At 39.3% G+C, this 19,847-nt stretch overlaps 2 protein-coding genes and 1 long non-coding RNA gene across 3 annotated transcripts; 1 reads left to right on the top strand and 2 right to left on the bottom strand.

The window, feature by feature from the left end:
- The first annotated feature begins 545 nt into the window (after window positions 1–545).
- On the top strand, window positions 546–1,412 carry LOC306661312. Its single transcript, XR_013763847.1, has 3 exons — window positions 546–619; window positions 737–984; window positions 1,372–1,412. It is a non-coding gene; the product is annotated as an uncharacterized lncRNA (long non-coding RNA).
- A 4,078-nt stretch (window positions 1,413–5,490) lies between these two features.
- On the bottom strand, window positions 5,491–16,736 carry LOC306662218 (C-type lectin domain family 4 member C-like; the record flags this gene model as incomplete). Its single annotated transcript, XM_079141752.1, has 5 exons — window positions 16,518–16,736; window positions 15,589–15,690; window positions 8,488–8,636; window positions 5,884–5,999; window positions 5,491–5,638 (listed from the first exon to the last, which is right to left on the bottom strand). Exons 1-5 carry the CDS (start codon window positions 16,546–16,548, stop codon window positions 5,491–5,493), a joined length of 546 nt encoding a protein of 181 aa, XP_078997878.1. The 5' UTR covers window positions 16,549–16,736.
- LOC306662935 (transcription factor BTF3) lies at window positions 6,520–7,071 on the bottom strand. Its single transcript, XM_079143192.1, has one exon. The coding sequence runs from the start codon at window positions 7,021–7,023 to the stop codon at window positions 6,535–6,537; it is 489 nt and encodes a 162-aa protein (XP_078999318.1). The 5' UTR covers window positions 7,024–7,071; the 3' UTR covers window positions 6,520–6,534.
- Window positions 16,737–19,847: the final 3,111 nt, after the last annotated feature.

Below are 19,847 nucleotides of genomic sequence, written 5' to 3'. Positions count from 1 at the left end.
TAACAGCCATTTTGACTTTTTTTTACCCCCTGGGTTTTGTTTTGTGGCAGGAGGATCCCACGTTTAAGGGCAGCCTAGGCAAATTTGCAAGACCGTCTCAAAAAGTTTTAAAAAATAAATAAAGGCTTGGGATATTCAGTGGGAGAGTGCTTCTAGGTTCAATCCTAGTACCCCAACCCCCACAAATCAGAGACCAGGGGTCTATTACAATGTGCTCCTGTGCAAAGCAATTTAGTTCTGCCTTGCGTTTTTTGGGGCGTATGGTATGGGGGAGTATTCTGGGTATTGAACTCAGGGTCACTACCACTGAGCCACTTTTTTTTTTTTTTTTTTCTGGGGTGGGGGGGAGACATGGTCTTAAGTCGCCATGGCTGGCCTTGATTTTGATGAGTTTTTCTCCTGTCTCAGCCTCCTGAATCACTGGAATTGCAGGTGTGCACCAACACCCTGACTCTTGACTTACCTCTTTTTGAAAGACCAGTGACTTTGCATTGTTTCCTGTGATCTTCCACCCTGAGGAACTTCCTATACTAGTGCATTACTCTCATGCTGTAAGAGCAGAATTAGCAGGAGACTGAAGCAGGAAAATTTCAAGATTGAGCCCAACCTGGACAATTTAGTGAGACCCTATCAAAATATAGAGCTGCACACACACACACAATCCAGACCTCCTTTGAGTGTGGAACAGTGACTTCTTGATGCAGATCAAACTAATGGATCTTACCTTCTCTTTCAGTGGACTCTCATCCAGTCAGTTCAGAAATGCTAATAAAGCAACTTCATAACTTGACTCTGAATCCTTGTGCTAAACGCCCTTCCCCTCTGCCAGAAGGTCCACCCCAACCACAGGACAGAAGTGAGAGGATCTTACGGGAGGTCAGAAGAGGCTTTCCCTACAAGCGTCGAGGAGTCCGAACATTGTTATCTGCACGGAAAGAGCGTGTGGCAAAATGGAGATATCTCCTAAGTGTAAGATTTTCCCAGGTGAGTTTGTGATGCGGGTAGTAGGGCTATTGGATCTTCTGGGCAGATGGCATTGCCATCCCAGGGTGACATTTTAAGATGTCAGCAGTGCTGAGGCTGGATAACTTGGCATCTTTAAGGCTCCCTCACTTCTCTTTGTGGTGGGTGTATAGGTGTGTAACTTTTTTTTTTTTTTTTTTTTTTTGATATTGGGGATTGAACCCAGGAGCACTTACCCACTGAGCAACATGTCCCCAGTCCTTTTTATTTAGCTTTTGAGGTAGGGACTTGCTAAGTTGCTTAGGGTCTCTACCTTGGGAGCCCCTGGGAGTATAGGTATGTGCCATCATGCCTGGCTATAACTTTTTGATAGTTTTAATTTTTTTTTTCTTTTTTCTTTTCATGAAGCTTGAAAGAGAGCAACAAAGAACCAACAATCTTAAGGGAGTTCAGGTAAATTATTATTTTTTTTCTTTGCTATAAGTGTGGGTTGGGTATGTGGTTTGATTTTTGTTTGGAGAAGAGGAGAGGGAAATTGGCTTGAAAGGTTTTTTGTTTTGTTTTGTTTTGTTTTGTTTTTTGGTTACAGGGATTAACCCAGGAGCACATAACCACTGAGCCACATCCCCAGCCCTTTTTATTTATTTTTAGACAGGGTCTCACTAAGTGACTTAGGGTCTTGTTTAGCTGCTAAGACTGGCTTTGAATTTGGAGATCCACCTGCTTCAGCCTTGCAAGCCACAGGGATTACAGGTCTGTGCCACCACACCTGGCTGGCTTGAAGGTTCTGAGTTCCCAGGAATTCTGGAGAAATCAGTCTGTTTATAGTTATTTATTTGGTGCTGGGGATTGAACCCAGTGGTTTCTCAGGGTAAGCACACGCTCTTCTATTGACAAACACATCTCTAGACCCTGTACATTTTTTTAAGGTCTTTATTTTTTAGAAGTTTTAAGTTCACTGCAAAATTGATCAATAAGTAGCATTTCAGTGTACCCCTTGTCTCCGCCTCACACATAGCTTCCCCATCTATCAACACCAGAGTGGTACATTTGTTACAATTGAACCTACAGTGACACATCACCCAGTGCATACTTGACATTAGGGTTCACTTTTCCTGTTATGTTTGTAATTACAAATGCTTCACAGACGTGATCTTTGCAATAGTACCATGTAATAAGAAGAGAGACACCTAAGCACAGTGTCCAGCAGAGTGAGTTACATACAAGGATTTCAGAAAACTAAGAAGAGAGACACCTAAGCACAGTGTCCAGCAGAGTGAGTTACATACAAGGATTTCAGAAAACTAAGACTGGAATAGTTTTTTTTTTTTTTTTGCGCGGGTTTTTGCGCGGTGCTGGGGATCAAACCCAGGGCCTTGTGCTTGCCTAACTGAGCTATCTCCCCAGGCTGGAATAGTTTTTATTGACAGTTTGCATCTTCTGTCATTGTAAAATAACCCACAAACTGGCATTCTATGGTACCCATATATTTCATTCCTCCTTTTTCTCTCCTTAAGTTTGTTTTTTAGTATGAGGGATTGAACCTATAGGTATTCCACCACTGAGCTTTTTTAGTTTTTATTTTCAGACAGGGTGTCCCTAAGTTGCTGAGGCTGGCCTAGTTCCCGAAGGTCTCCCCAGTTGCTGAAATTTGGTTGCAATTGGATAAAAGGCTGGCTTTATAAACAGTACATCTGACAGTTTGTTACACCTCTTTGGGGTACAGTACCATAGTTAATCTGATTTCATTGTTTCTTTCAGAGTGAAACACCAAGTGTACCATTCAAATGTACCTGCAGTTATTGCGTATATCATGGATGGGATCCTTCTGAGAATGCTAGAATAGGGTATGATTATGACACAGAATCAATATAGGAAGAAGTTGTATCTTGTTCATGATGCTAATTTTAGGCAAGCTTTTCTATGCTTAGATTGCATACCAATGATTTTTGAATAGTTTATGTATGAGTTCTGTGATGTCTTTATTCTTTTCCATCTACTTTTTTTTTGGGGGGGGGGTGTTGAGGTCCTATTCATGCCTAATGCCAGGACTTTATAAGGAATCGATACTGTTAAAATGTACATAAATGATTTCAAATATGCTTTAGTTTTACTTTTCTGTTCGATCCAAAGAAGTACCAATAGGTCTCAAGTCTTTCCGTGGATTTTATAAGCCTGAAATCTGTGAAATAAAACTCGGGAATTGTAAGAGATGCAAAGAGAATATTGGATAGTTAGAGTGTAATAATTAGAGTAGATAATTCAATTTTCTGGTTTTCAAAAATTTGAGTTGCAATAAAAGGAAATTTTCTGCTATTTTAATTTTCAGTGACAAATAAATGTATACATAGAGGAACTTACTGATCTAGTTGAGTATTTTATAACATTTCTTATTCCAGATTTATACTTTAAAAAATTAAAAAAAATTTTTTTCATTGTATATGGACACAATATTTTATTTACGTGGTGCCGAGGATCAAACCCAGTGCCTTCCACATGGTAGATGAGTGCTCTACCACTGAGTCACAACTCCAGCCTTTATACTTGTTTTTGCTATATAGTGAATGAACAAATTTATTCTCGCATTTCTGGAGTGTAAAGTATCTGGTATTGTAATGTTTTGTGATACTGTTCACCTGGTAGGAACTTTGAGTAAGGTGTAGATAAAGGGCATAGGTATTTGCATGTATTCACTTCCTAAAAGTAGTATCAAAATGAAAGGAACTAGAAGGGAAGTGGGCGTTTTGGAAAGTTGCTGATAGGTATATAGAGGTTTCCTCCTCATGTCAAACAATTCTGCAGCTGATATCAGCTGGGAGTCCTAATACAATTAGTTGTTGAAACTTTCTACATGGTGATTGCCTCAGATCCCAAAAATTGAGGGTTTATTCCTAGAACTCAAGAAAGCACTTGAGGATATTACAAAGGATCAAGTGAACAACTACAACTAGATGGGAGAAGGAATACACCACTTTCCAGAAAAAACTCCATCTTTTCTTTTTTTTTTTTGGTACTGGGTATTGAACTTGGGGGTGCTCGACCACTGAGCCTCATCCCCAGCCCTATTTTGTATTTTATTTAGAGACAGGGTCTCACTGAGTTGCTTAGTTCGTAACTTTTGCTGAGGCTGGGTTTGAACTCCAGATTCTCCTGCCTCAGCCTCCCAAGCTACTGGGATTATAGGTGTGCACCACTGCGCCCAGCTCCAGAAAACTCCATCTTGTTTAGCTCCCTGGAAGCTCTCAGAACTTAGTCCTTTGGGTTTTTATGGTAGTTCATTACATAGGTATAATTGATTTACATCTTTGACCATTGGTTTATTAGCCTTTCCCCTCCTCCGGGGTTATGGGTAGGACGGGACTGAAAGTTTTCCGTCCTCTTATCACTTGGTTTCCCTAGGCAACCAGCTTTCATTCTGAGGCTGAGTCACCAGTTAACCAGTTAAACTCATAATACCAAAGATATCACTTGGACTTCAGGCTTATCCAGTGGTGCCCACTTATCTGCTATGGCTTTAGTTACCCACATCGATGTCTGAGAACATTAAATGGGAAAATTACAGAAATAAATATTAAGAAATAATATTACAGTAAATTGTTATATTTGATTAGTTACTACTAATCTTACTGGGCTTAATGGATAAATTAAACTTTATACTACATATGTATAGGGATGAAAAGTATATGTAAAGTTCAGCACCACCCGAGGGTTTCTGTGGGGGTTTTGGAATGTGTATCCCCTGTGAATAGGGGGAATTGCTTTGTCAAGAAATGCATGAGAGTGGGGGTAAAAACAAAACATTCACATAATCAAAGGAGAGAATTGAAAATCTATGATAACAAAATATTCCAAGAGGCAATGTCATCCAATGGTATTTAACTTATTTTTTTTTCAATGACACATCATGTGCATAGACTTGACAGTCTTTGGGATACCAAAGATAAAATTTGCCCTTTGTCCTCTAGTTGTCATGTGTTCAGAGTGATGAAATCTAAGTTGGGTGCAGTGGCCCAGGCCTATAATCTCAGCCACCAGGGAGACAGGAGGATTGCATACTGGAGGCTATTCTGGGCCATTTAGGGAGACCCAGTCTCAAAATTCAGAAAAGGACTGGGATATGTAACTCAGTGGAAGAGCACACCATAGATTTAATCCTTAGTGTGGGGTCAGGGTATTGGGAAAGGAGACTCCCTGCTTTCTCACTTGTATGCAAAAGGGCCCTCCAGTAGTCTTAGGCATATGGGAAATGCTCGAAAAGCATTTATTTACTATTTTTGTGATACTGGGGATCTAAGCCAGGGCCTCATGTGCTGGGCAAGTAAGTACTATACCACTGAGCACTGATTTTATGAATGAATAAATGGATGAATATGTGAAGTGATTGTTTTCTTTTTTCAAACTGGAATCAATAACAGCTTACTGAAAAAATTTATGGGTTCTCCTTTTGTTCATGAATTCATAAAGAATAACTCAGCTATTCGAATGGTGGATGCCAATCTCAAAGCATTTCCACAGGAAATATCCCGTTCATAAGTAGATCTTCATCATCTTACAAATTGCCTTCTGAGGTAAATGACAATGAATATCATTCCAACCCCACTTTTCTGTGCTGGAACGAAAATTTACTATAACACAACGCTCATCAGGATTATTAGGTTCCCCTGCATGCCAGAATCTGAAAAGGAGAAAAAGGATGAGGACATTCTTTAGTGTTTTGAAAAAGTTTAAAAACTTAGGGCAGAGTTGAAGAGTGTTGAAGTCAAAGAACATATACCAAAAATATGTTGTCCCCACTTTTGCTACTTTATTTCTAAAATCTTCCTTTGGTTTCTCCCTTACCTGAGTCTCTGACTTTTTCCCTGAAAACTGTTTCCCATATGACCCATGATCCAGGAATCCTTTACCTAATTCTATACTCACGTGGCACTTCTGTTGTAAGGTGTCTGATCAATCCATTGCCAATGCCTGTGACCCTCTGGATCAGTCAGCCCCATGTAATAAGCAGAATCTTTATTCAGATGTTGGATGATGAAATTCTAAGGAAAGAAAAGAGCCATAACTTCATAATTTTGGAGTACTAATGTTCAACTGAGTTTTTGATCCCCGCCCCCCTTTTGGAATTGAATCCAGGGATGCTTAAACATTTGTTGAGACATGATCTCACTAAGCTGTCCAGGCTGGCCTCAAGCCTAAGCCTGTGGTTCTTCTGCCTTAGCCTCCCAAGTTGTTGGGATTACGGATATGTGCCAATGTGTTTGAGCCAATCAATGAATTTTATGCCAGACTCGGTTTCTTTCTTTCTTTCTTTTTTTTTTTTTTTAACTAGGCAAAGAACTTTATTAACCTTTGTTTCAAACTTTATTCCCAGGCTTCTTCAGCTTAATTAGCTGCAAAGAATAAACTGTGTATAAGCAAAAACTGAAAAGAGCTGCAGTGTCCAAGGGGCTTGGGCTTAAAAATATTAGATCTAGATTTTATCAGATCCATAAACAAAACAATTTTAAAAAGCAGTCATAAAATAGCAGCTCCCAGTAACCTCTTCAAGTTTATCTTCTTTAGAAGTTGATCAGTTCAGTTTGCCTCATTCTTAGAAGCCTCATCAAAATTTTCCACAAGATCTGGAACTTCATCATCATCATCCTCTCCAGTAGCAAGTGGTGCTTTTCCATCCACAGATTGTTTGGGCAGAGCTTCAGCCAGTCTCCTTAAACTAGTCAGACTGTCTGCTCCAAGCTGGTTTAAGATGCTGGGTAGCATTTCTGTCAGTTGCTTTGTCTCAGCATGGCCTGTAATGGTGAAAGTGTTTGCTGCCAGAGATGCCTGAACTTTAGGGTTGTTAAAGTGAATCACTGTTCCTTGGTTTGTAAACATATTCACCTCTTCAATACCAGAGATATTGTTTACCCCTAACTTCTTTAAGGAGAACTGAAGTTTTTTATCATCTGCTGTAGCTGTTCTATGAACCACCTTCTTCTTTCTGCGAGCAGTTCCTTTCCCACCAATGCGCACTTGTGCCTGCAGTTTGGCGAGTTTTTCCTGGTTCATGATAGTTTCTTTCATCTTGTCGGAGCGGAAATGGGGCCGCGCGGGGGAGTAGGGCTGGCGCTCAGGGGGTCTCTCCAGACTCGGTTTCTTTATTTCTTTAATGACCAGATAGTTTTGGTGCTGAGAATCCATCCCATGGCCTCTGTCATACTATACCAGTGCTTTATCCCTGAGCCACAACCCCAGCCCTTATTGGTTCCTCATTGTGGGTACTAGGAATGGAACATGGGGTGCTTTACTACTGAGCCATATCTCTAGACCTTTTCATTTTTAATTTTGAGAGGGGTCTCACTAAGTTGCTGAGGCTGACCTCAAATTTATGATTCTCCTGCCTCAGCTTCCTAAATTGCTGGGATTATAAGTGTCAGCCATTATGCCCAATTTAATTTTTTAAGTCCTCATAATTTTCTTTGTAAGGTAATTACTCTTTATGCGGGGGTGGGTACTCCTCAGGGGCACTTTACTATTTAGCTACATCCACAGCCCTTTTTATTTTGAGACAAGGTCCTAAGTTGCTTAGGGCCTCACTAATTTGCTGAGGCTGGCCTCCAACTTGTGATCCTCCTACTTAAGCCTCTCAAATTGTCGGGATTACAGGTGTGCGCTACTGTGCCTAGTGGTAGTTGATTATTTTTAAGCATTTCTATGTAATGCATTTTATATAATTGGTTACTGCTGGTATTAATGTTGAATGTAATGTAGTGAGACATACTTTTTTTGGGGCAGGGATTTCATCCAGGGCATTCTACTTTCTGTCCCTTTTTTCAATGTTATATTTTGAGACATGGTCTCGCTAAATTGCCCAGGCAGACTTCAGACTTGTGATCCTTTTGCCTCTGCCTCCTGAGTCTCTGGGATTGCAGGTATGGGACAAACCTCTTAATGAATACATAAATAGAATGAAATATGAAAAAACTTCACGTCTCAAAATGAACTCTCAGAATAGTGAAAGTTACTAGATCAAGATGCCAAAGAATGGAAATCCAGAGAAAGGAGAATGAAAGTCATGGCCACTTTTTTTGTTCTGGGAAAATTAATGCTAAACCAGAAGAAAAATAAAAGATAGAACATATTTTTTCCTTTATTTCCCAGGATGCTAATGTTTAAATTTGCTTTAAAATTTTGATTTTATTTTTTTGGTACTGGGGATTGAACTCAGCAGCGCCTAACTACTGAGCTACATCCCCAGCCCTTTTTGTTTTTTGAGACAGGGTCTTACTGAGTTGCTGAGACTGGCCTTGAATTTGTGGTCCTCCAGCCTCAGCCTCTCCTGAGTTGCTGTGATTACAGAAGTGCACCACCATACCAGGTGCCCAGAGTTTATTTTATTAAGGGTGATAAAAGACTATTTTCCCCATTCAAGAGGAAAGCCTAGCCCAGGTGCAAAGTGTTTGCCTAACGTTCAAGCTGTGGGTTTAATCTCCAGCACCATTTAAAGAGAGAACAGGCTAGCTGACCACCTTGCCTATTAGAAAGTACCTGCTCTTCCTTGGTGTTGATCACTGTCAGTTCAGCTTCCATGATGGAACAGTTTTTCTGACTCTCAGTCCAAGATTGCATTGTAGTAGAAATAAAGTAACAGCTAGATTGAAATGGCCTCCAGAAGGTTGGGCAGCAGCTCCAATTCTCTAGAATGAGTATAGGAGGGAAAAAAAGAATAAGAGCCAGCCATGGTGGTGAATGCCCATATTCCAAAGTATTGGGAGGTTGAGGTAGGAGGACTGCAAATTCTAGATCTGTAAGACCCTGTCTCTAAATAAAAAATAACAAGGACTGGGGGTGTAGCTTAATGGCGAAGCACCAGGGTTCAATCCCTAGTACCACAAGAAAAAAAAATTGACAATTCCTTCATAGAAAGTTTTAGGTCTCACTAGGGAATTGGTTAAGTTTTTGTCAGTGTTCTCTATTGATTTTTCAAAAATTTATTTATTGGTATGTTTACTAATACCTAGGTGACTTAAGTATTATCATTTTTGGTACTGGGAATTAAACCTAGGGTGCTTAACCGAGTCACATTCCGACTTTTTTTTTTTTTTTTTCTTTTCTATTTATAGACAGCGTCTTGCTGGGTTCCTTAGGACCTCGCTAAGTTGCTGAGGCTGGCTTTGAATTCATGATCATTCTGCCTCAGCCTCCCTATCTGCTGGGATTACAGGTGTGCACCACCACACCTGGCAGTTATTTCACTCTTAACAGGGACTGGTAAACTTTCTGGAAAGACCCAAATAGTAAATATTTTAGGGTTCTATTTTTGTTTTACGGTTCTAGACATTGAACCCAGACGTGCTTTGCCACTGAGCCACATCCCCAGCCCCTTTCATTTTTTAAAATGTTGAGACAGGTCTCACTAACTTGTTGAGAGTGGCCTTGAACTTGGGATACTCCTGCCTCAGCCTCCCTAGCTGCTGGGATTACAGATGCATGCCACCAGGCCCAGCTATATTTTAGGTCATAACTACTTGACTCTGCTTATTGCAGTGTGAAAGCAGTTATTGACAATAGCTTAAAAAAAACTGTGAGCTGGGTATGGTGGCATATACCTGTAATCTCAGCAGCTCAGGAGGCTGAGGCAGGAGGATTGTGAGTTCAAAGCCAGCCTCAGCAATGCCGAGTTTCTTAGCAACTCAGTGAGATCCTGTCTAAATAAAATACAAAATAGGACTGAGATGTGGCTCAGTGGTTGAGTGCCCTTGAGTTCAATCCCTGGTACCCGTCCAGCCCAAGCTGCCAAAAAAAAAAGGCAAAGACAAATGAAAGGCTTCAAAGATCACTTCGAATGTCATAGGGAACGAGTGACAGAGAACAAGTGGGGTGTGGTGGTGCATGCCTGTAATCCCAGCAACTCTATAGCTGGAAGCAGGAGGATCACAAGTTTGAGACCAGCTTCAGCAACTTAGCGAGACCCTGTCTGAAAATAAAAAAATAAAAAAAGATCAGGGATGTGGCTTAGTGGTTAAACACCCCTAGGTGCAATCCCCAGTTTAAAAAAAAAAAAGGAGGAAAAGAAACAATTTCAGGGGGTTGAAATTACAGGTGGACAGTCTGAAAAGAGAAGTAGAGTAGCATAGAATGGGAAGAAATGCTGTCATTAAATAAATCTGTTTCTTATGTCCTGAAAAATTCAAAAGTTGAGGAAAGACAATGTTTATAGGAAGACCACACAGTGGAGGACATAATATTCTTCACCAGGGAAGATCATGGTCTTCAGCACATTAACTCTATCTATATAAGAGTTTGCTGAGAATAGCTGATTAGACCCAAGTGTGCCTCAAAAGCAGATCAAAGACAGCAACAGCTCCTACTAGGCACAGAGTGGAAATTTTCTTGAGAAATGGTTAAAATTTTTATGTTATATTATCACAAAAAAAAGTTTTTTTTTTTTTAAAGATGTGAGATGCTTTAAAAAATGTGAAATTACTATTGCTGATTTCTCAGCTTCATAGGAAGGCAGGACTGTTTGTTTTTAAAAATAATTTTTGTGGTAGTGGGGATTGAACCCAGGGACACTTTCCCACTAAGGTACATCCCCAGTGTGTTTTATGTTTTGAGCCAGGGTCTCACTTTGCTGAAGCTGGCTTGGAATTTCCTATCCTCCTGCCTCAGCCTCTCAAGTAGCTGGGGTTACAGGCATGCAGCCAGGGCCTTATGTAGAAATGGATTACCCCTTTATGTATTTAAAGGACCCTGATCGTCCTCTTGAGGCTTCTTTTGCACTCTGGATTGCCTGCGGGATCACTTGGCATACATATGAGACGAAAATCAAAGTACTTTCCCCCCTCCATTTTCTAATTCCTTTAGATATCATTTTGCTGCTAGGGATTTACAGTGACCATAAAAATGTGTACCTGGACTGAATTATGCTCTAGGTCCTAGAACATAATTTATTTGGAATAACTGCTAAAATCTTGGGGTTTTGGTATGCATATAAAAGTTTGAAGATCAGTGGTGCTATGATAATCTCCAAGGCTCTATAAATTTGTGCCTTTTAGCAAGAGAGCTTCAAGCTGGGTGTGGTAGTATGTGCCTGTAATCCTCCACTTCAGGAGACTGAGGAATTACTACATGCATGAGCCACCACACTCTGGTCTTTTATTATCTTTCAATGTGCATTATTTAATAAGTAATTAAAACCTATTTGATCAATCATAGAAAATATTTAGGCCAGTTATAGTCAATTTTATTTCACCATTTCTAATGCTTATTTTTAATTTCCAATAATAAATAAAATCATATGCTAGCTGTTGGACCAATTAACGTTTAAAATATATACTGTCCTTTTTTCATTAAAATTTTGATCACGTGTAGGGTGCAGTGGCACACGCCTGTAATCCCAGAGACTCAGGAGGCTGAGGCAGGAGGATTGGAAATTTCAGTCAGCTTCAACAATTTAGCGAGTCTCTGAGCAACTTAGTGAGACCCTTTCTAAAAATAAAAAATGGACTGGAAAGAGGCTCAGTGGTAAAGTGTCCCTGGGTTCAATCCCCAGTACCCCAAAAAAATTTTGACCATGTTTATCAAAATTAGAGTAAAAAATTCAGATTTTTTGGGGGGAGGTGGTATAAGGGGTTGAACCCAGGGGTACTCCAACATTGAGCTACATTCTCAGCCCTTTCTAATTTTTGTTTTTTAAACAGGATCTTACTAAATTGTGTAGGCTGGCCTTGAACTTTTGATCCTCCTGCCTCATCCTCTGGAGTCACTGGGATTGTGGCATGGGCTGTCACACTTGGCAGAATTTCTTAGTTTTTACGTGTTTTTATATTTAATTTTTTCACAAACCAAGATAATTGTATTTCCAAATTCCAGTTAATTGTATCAATGTAAATACATTTCCTAAAGTAATACAATGCCTTGTATTTTATTTTTTTTGTACCTGAGATTGAACCAGGGGCACTTAACTACTGAGCTACATCCTCCACCCTGTTTAGCTGTTTAGTATTTTTTTTTTTTTTTAGAAACAGGGTCTTGCTGAGTTGCTTCAGGTCTTGTTAATTTGTAAGCCTGTCTTTGAACTTGAAATACTCCTGTCAGCCTCTCAAGCTGCTGGGATTACAGGGGTGCATTTGGCAGCATTTTAGTTTTTTGTTTCATATGAAACATAATGTTAGTTGTATGTTATTACAAAGTAGGTAAAAGAATTATGTATTTGTTTAGTGATAATGGGGACTGAACCCAGAGCCTTGTGCCTGCTAGGCAACCACAGGTTCTACAACATAGCTACATACCCAGTCCTAGGACATTTTCTTTTTACCTTTTTTGGTGGGTACCAGGGATTGAACTCAGGCATGCTTAACCACTGAGCCATATCCTCACCCATTTTTATGTTTTTATTTTGAGACAGGGTCCTAAGACATTTTTTATGGACTTATAAGAATTATTTTATTAGAGCTTCCATATTTTTTTTCAATACTGAGGATTAAACCTAGTGCCTAATGCATGCTATGCAAGAGCTCTTATCACTGAGCTACATCCCCATCCTGAGGTTACATAACTTAAACGTGACTTCTCTAACATGGAAGACGAATTTAGAGTTTCTTAGTGTTTGTTTCACCCCTCCCCCAAATGCATACTAATAAGCTTATGTGAATAGAAAAGTTATTTTGGCCCAGTAAATCTGACTGGACTGACTGGTTTCATAGTAAGGGCACACTTTGCTAATTAGGTTATGTTTTAACCATTGTTAAAGCAAATGTGAAAAAAAGAACAAAAAATAAAGAGCAAACCATTCTCTCTTCCCCTATTTTTACCACAGTCTATTCTGTCTCCTCTCTTATGGTGAAATGAGGAAGAAACTCTTGTTAGTTCACCTTTCACAGGTTTCTCTCTAGGAGTCAAGAATGAGTTATTTTATTCTTTTATTATTTTTGTAGCCTGGGAGTCCAACTCAGGGCCTTGTGAATGCCAGGCAAGTGCTTTACCAGTGAGCTACATCCTTGCCATCATTCTCCATCTTTTAGGTGGAGTTTCTTTCCTGGGAGGATGACGCCATTGAAGGATTTCTTAGGTGTGACTCCCCTCTCTTTGGCTTCTGCAGTAGGCTGAGGCAGGCCCTGATCCTGGACAAGTTGATCAATAATTCCCCTGGGATATTTAAGTAAGTAATTGAAGAGAGCCATAGTATAAACCAGCTTGGGATTTGAAAATTTCAGTGCCAAAGATAAAAAACATCTGACCAGGAATTGGATTCACAGGAAATCTTGTTGATCATTTGTAGAGCCATACCTTCTTTTTCACAAGTTAGACTTGAAAAATTTTGAAACTCTTGTAACTCGGACAGCCTCTTGCCAATTTTCCAATACATAGAATTATTGTGAATCACTGGGAAAGAGAAGAATTAGTTTTCCTTTTTATTTTTCATTTATTTATTTATTGAACTGGGGATCAAACCCAGTGTCTTGTGCACACTGGTCAAATACTCTATCATTAAGCTACACCCCGAGCTCAAGATACCTTAAAAATGATCACTTCTGTTATTTGGCATGCAAATGAAGCAGAGCTAATCTTTTGTTTATCTCTACTTAATTCTTATGTGTCTTATCCTGATTTGGGGCTAAATTGAGTTAAACTGCTCTATCTTGGGCTGGGAATGTAGCTCAGTGGTAGGTAGATTTTTGAGCATGTATGAGGTCCTCAGTTCAAACCTCAGCACCATGAACAACAGAAAACTTCTGTCTTTATCTTAATTTTGTTTTTAAGTTCCTGTATGTCCTCTTTCCTCTCAAGTAATTAAATAACCATACTTAAGCCACTTTATTTTCCTTAACTATGAAAAGTACAGCAAAATTTAACTTCAGTAATAATTCTGCTTCTTAGAAACTGGAAAGAGACTGAAGATATTATTATCAACATGTTTTCATTCAACATATATATTCAATACCTTCCTCCCAGATGATTAATTTCTATTTTTAATCATGGGTTGGGGTGGAGCTAAGTGGGGAAGTGCTATCCCTCCTGTGCACGAGGCTCTGGGTTCCATCCCCAGCACACCCACGTGCTCCCCCGCCCCCCAACACAAGAAAAACTATTTTAAATCATAATATCAAATAACAGAACAAGTTTTAATACTCGTATACTAAAAAGAGTAGAGAAATTTTGAAGGTCACACAAAAATATATAAGGTGGCAAAGAGAAGAGCGATTAAATAATTTCCTTTATACTGGGTGTGGTGGCGCATGCCTATAATCCCAGTGGCTCAGGAGGCTGAGGTGAGGATCACAAGTTCAAAGCTAGCCTCAGCAATTTAGCGAGGCCCCAAGCAACTTAGTGAGACCCTGCCTCAAAAAATAAAAAGGGCTGGGTTTGTGGCTCAGGGGTTAAGCTCCCCTGGGTTCAATCCCTGATACCAAAAAAAAAAAAAAAAAGGAAAATATTTCTTTATTCCTTCATAGTATCATTGTTAAACAGTTTTCCTTATTTGAGAAGACTCCCACATAAAGATCAAATAAAGATTTATTTATTTGCTGATTTATTTTGTGGTGCTCTGGGTTAACCCAGGGCCTCACATATGCTTAGCACACACTGTACCATTGAAATGCACCCCCATTCCCCAAAGGGGAATTTTATAAATAAAGTTCAACTTTGCTGAACTGATAAGCCTAGTAGTAGGAGATGGCATCTTAGATAGGGATCACAACTGTATACACATAGAGATGGAGTTATTGTAAACTAAATTGGGTCACCCTAAAATTTTTAGGTTGAAACTCTAACCCCAATGTGGTGCTATTTGAAGATGGAAACCTAACTGCTTTGGGATGAAATAGGTTTAGATGAGGTTTGATGGTAGAATCTTTTATAATAGGATTATTACCCTTATAAAAAAATAGATACAGGGGTGGGGTACAGTGGCACACACCTGTAATCCCAGTGATTCAGGAGAATGAAGCATGATTGCAAGTTTGAGGCCAGCCTCAGCAATTTAGCAAGACCCTCAGCAACATAGTGAGACCCTGTCCAAAATTAAAAATAAAGCTGGGAGAGGTGGCCCATGCCTGTAATCCCAGTAAGTTGGGAGGTTGAGGCAGGAGGATTTCAAGTTCAAGTCCACCCTGAGCTTTTGAGACCCATGCTCAAAATAAAAATTAAAATAAAATAAATAAAAATAAATTTTGGCCAGGCAACTTGACAGGCTGAGGGAGAAGGATCAGATCACAAGTTTGAGGCCAACCTCATCAACTTAGGTCCTAAGCAACTTAGTGAGAACCTGTCTCAAAATGATAAAAAGGGTTGAGGATGTAACTCAGTGGTTAAATGCTTCTGCGTTACATTCATAAATAAAAAAGCTAATGAATGAATGAATGTCTGGGGATGTAACTCTGGTAAAGTACCCCTGTTCCATTCTCAGTTGGAAAAAAAAAAATTTTAAATGTCTCAGGGACTGGGGATATAGCTCAGTGGGAGAACACTTTTCTAACATACACCAGGCCCTGTTTTTTTGTGTGGTATAGTCCTCCTCCCTGCCAAGAAAAGTATTTAATGAAAAGCCTGAAATTCCTAGTTAAAGTTGCCACGTATGTAAACAAAGGTTTAACTACTACTTTAGGCAGTGTATGAAATTTAACTGTATTTCAGCTGAGATCTTACCTAAAGAACTCAGAATGAAGCAGGCACTGAGGAATGAGATGAAGGTCACAGCAGTGGACCAGAGCTTTACCTGGAGCCACCAGAACTCTTTCTCTGTCATACCTGCAAAAAAATGTTCAACTGTAATCTCCACTGCCAGAGGGCGGGGCCAGGAAAACCAGAGACCCTAGATTCTGACCTTAGGAGAGTAAAGTCAGGCTATGAACAAAACTAATTTAAAAAAAAAAAAAAAAAAAAAAACATGTCAAAGCAAGCACAGACCATGAAATTCAGAACAGCTGAGTGCAATGTTGCATGCCTATAATCCCAGTGACTCAGGAGGCTAAGGCAGGAGAACTGCAAGTTCAAGGCCAGCCTCAAGCAATTTAGTGAGGCCCTCAGCAACTTAGTGAGACTGTCTCAAAATTAAAAAAGAAAAAAAGGATTGAGGATGTAAACCAGTGGTTAAGCACCCCTGGATCCAATCCCTGGTATAAATAGATGGATAGAAAGAAAAAAATCCATCAGAACAAATGACCACAGAGTAATTCCAACACAAATTCAGGCAAAACTCACCCTCAATAAACTGCACTTTCCAAATCCCCACTCTTTCCCCTAGAATCTCACCTCTTTTCCATGATTCCTTCCCTTTCTCCAGTATCATTTTGTTTCCGATTTCTCACCTCTTTGTATGGTCAGATTTGTATTCTTTCAATGCCTTCTAGGCCTGAGTTGTTTTTGTATTTTTTTTTCCCCTTCATCATTCTCTGATTCTAGTATGTTGGGTCTCTAGCTGTTTTAATACTCAAATCATTATGATTTCACCATTCTCCCACAGAAAGTTTTCTATTTCTTTCCCTAAAATCATCCTCAGCACTGAAATGCCCGTCTGCTCATATCTCCATGGTCCTATTTCTTTTTCTAGTCTTGAGGAAATGGCAGGTGCTCACCTTTGTCTTGGGGCTGCCTCCCTGGGGTCATAGTGTGTGCACACACTTTTGAATCCCTCTGAGCCGGAGGTTCAGGATCTCTTGTGTCACTCTCCCTTAAGATATTTCCCTGGATGTCTTGTTTTCTTCAAATAGGTCAACCTTATAGATCCTTCTACACCTGCTCTGGCAAACCTGAGACTGTCTCAGACTTTCTACCTGGAGTTAAAGCTTCCATTTAAATATATGCACCAGAAATGAGGAAACAGAAAAAAGGAAACTGAAAAATATATGAACTAACTGTTCATGGGTACAGATCTGATTCTATGTTTCATTTCCTTTTCTTTTTTTTTGCAGTATCAGAGGGTTTCACTCCTGAGCTTCGTTCTCAGTCTTTTTTCAAACAAATTTTTTTACACAAGGTCTCACATTGCTGAGACTGGCCTCAAACTTACTCTCATCCTGTCTCAGCAGGAATTGCTTGAATTAAAGGTGTGCACCACCAAGGCTGGTTGTTTCATTACTTACATGATATTTTTCCATTTTGATTCCCATGTGGTCAACATAAATTCATTTTTTAATATGCTCTCAGGAAATAGTTCATAGGCTTTAAATAAATGTTGTACTCCCTAATGAATCTATTTTTTCTTTGTTTTTGATACTGCAGATTGAACCCAGGGGTGCTCTACCACTGAACTATGTTCCCAGCTTTTTTTTTTTTCTTTTTTAAATTTATTTTTATTGTAAGCAAATGGGATACATGTTGTTTCTGTTTGTACATGGAGTAACAGCATACCATTTGCATAATCATACATTTACATAGGGTAATGATGTTTGATTCATTCCGTTATTTTTTTCCTTCCCCCACACCCCTCCCACCCCTCTTTTCCCTCTATACAGTCCCTCCCTCCATTCTTGCCTCCCTCCCACCCCCCCATTATGTGTCATCATCCACTTATCAGCCAGATCATTCGTCCTTTGGTTTTTTGAGATTGGCTTATCTCACTTAGCAAGATATTCTCCATTTTCATCCATTTGCCTGCAAATGCCATAATTTTATTATTCTTTATAGCCGAGTAATATTCCATTGTATACATATACCACAGTTTCTTTATCCATTCATCAATTGAAGACATCTAGGTTGGTTCCACAGTCTGGCTATTGTGAATTGAGCAGCTATGAACATTGATGTAGCTGTATCTCTGTACTATGCTGATTTTAAGTCCTTTGGGTATAGGCCAAGGAGCCGGATAGCTGGGTCAAGTTCCATTCCGAGTTTTCTAAGGAATCTCCACACTGCTTTCCAGAGTGGCTGCAATAATTTGCAGCCCCACCAGCAATGTATGAGTGTACCTTTTCCCGCACATCCTCTCCAACACCTATTGTTGCTTGTATTCTTGATAATCGCCATTCTAATTGGGGTGAGATGGAATCTTAGTGTAGTTTTGATTTGCATTTCTCTTATTACTAAACAAGGTGAACATTTTTTCATAAGTTTGTTGATTGCTTGTAGATCTTCTTCTGTAAAGCGTCTGTTCATATCCTTAGCCCATTTGTTGATTGGGTTATTTGTATTCTTGGTGTAGAGTTTTTTGAGTTCTTTATAGATTCTGGAGATTAGTGCTCTATCTGAAGTATGAGTGGCAAAGATATTCTCCCACTCTGTAGGCTCTCTCTTCACAATGATAATTTCCTTTGCTGAGAGAAAGCTATTTAGTTTGAATCTATCCCAGTTATTGATTCTTGCTTTTATTTCTTGTGCTATGGGAGTCCTGCTAAGGAAGTTTGATCCTAAGCCAACAAGTTGAAGATCTGGACCTACTTTTTCTTCAATAAGACGAAGGGTCTTTGGTCTGATTCCGAGGTCCTTGATCCACTGTGAGTTGATTTTTGTGCAGGGTGAGAGATAGGGGTTTAATTTCATTCTGTTGCATATGGATTTCCAGTTTTCCCAGCACCATTTTTGAAGAGGCTATCTTTTCTCCATTGCATATTTTTGGCACCTTTGTCTAGTATGAGAAAATCGTATTTATTTGGGTTTGTGTCCATGTCCTCTATTCTGTACCATTGATCTTCCTATTTTGGTGCCAATACCATGCCATTTTTGTCACTATTGCTTTGTAGTATAGTTAAAGTTCTAGTATTGCGATACCCCGTTTCATTCTTCCTGCTAAGGATTGCTTTAGCTATTGTGGGTTTCATATTCTTCCAGATGAATTTCATGATTTCTTGCTTTATTTCTGTGAGGTACGTCATTGGGATTTTAATTGGAATTGCATTGAATCTGTATAGCACTTTTTTGGTAGTATGGCCATTTTGACAATATTAATTCTGCCTATCCAAGAATATGGGAGATTTTTCCATCTTCTAAGGTCTTCCTCAATTTCTTTCTTCAATGTTTTGTAGTTTGCATTGTAGAGATCTTTTACCTCTTTGGATAGATTGATGCCCAGTATTTTATTTTATTTTTTTTGAGGCTATTGCAAATGGGGTTGTTTTCCTCATTTCCCTTTCAGCTCTTTCATCGCTTGCGTATAAAAATGCTTTAGATTTATGTGTGTTGATTTTATAGCTGCTATTTTGCTGAATTCATTGATGAGGTCTAGAAGTTTTCTGGAGGAGGTTTTTGGATCCTCTAAATATAGAATCATGTCATCCGCAAATAGTGACAGCTTAAGTTCCTCTTTTCCTATTCATATCCCTTTAATTTCCTTGGTCTGCCTAATTGCTCTGGATACAGTTTCGAGGACAATGTTGAATAGAAGTGGTGAAAGAGGACATCCCTGTCTTGTTCCTGTTTTTAAAGGGAATGGTTTCTCCATTAAGAATGATGTTGGCCATGGGCTTAGCATAAATAGCCTTTACAATGTTCAGGTATGTTCCTATTATCCCTATTTTTTCTAGTGTTTTCAGCATGAAGAGGTGTTGTATATTGTCAAATGCTTTTTCTGCATCAATTGAAATAACCATATGATTCTTATCCTTAAGTCTATTGACATGATGGATTATGTTTATTGATTTATGAATGTTGAACCATCCTTGCATTCCAGGGATGAACCCCACTTGATCGTGGTGCACAATTTTCTTAATATGTTTTTGGATACGGTTTGCCAATATTTTGTTAAGGATCTTTGCATCTATATTCATCAAGGATATTGGTCTAAAATTTTCTTTCCTTGATGTGTCTTTTCCCGATTTGGGTATGAGGGTGATACTAGCTTCATTGATTGAGTTCGGTAGGGTACCCTCCTTTTCTATTTCCTGAAATACTTTGAGAAGTATTGGAATGAGTTCTTCTTTGAAGGTCTTCTAGAACTCAGCTGAGAATCCGTCTGGTCCTGGGCTTTTCTT

The sequence above is a fragment of the Sciurus vulgaris genome (genome assembly GCF_902686455.1).
Source record: "Sciurus vulgaris genome assembly, chromosome: 5".
Classification (NCBI taxonomy): domain Eukaryota; kingdom Metazoa; phylum Chordata; class Mammalia; order Rodentia; family Sciuridae; genus Sciurus; species Sciurus vulgaris.
Note: the sequence above shows the minus strand (reverse complement) of the source record. Positions and strands in the feature narration are given on the sequence as shown.

Excerpts from the sequence above, each read along its gene's own strand:
- LOC306662935 (XM_079143192.1), bottom strand. The coding sequence starts at position 7,023 with ATGAAAGAAACTATCATGAACCAGGAAAAACTCGCCAAACTGCAGGCA.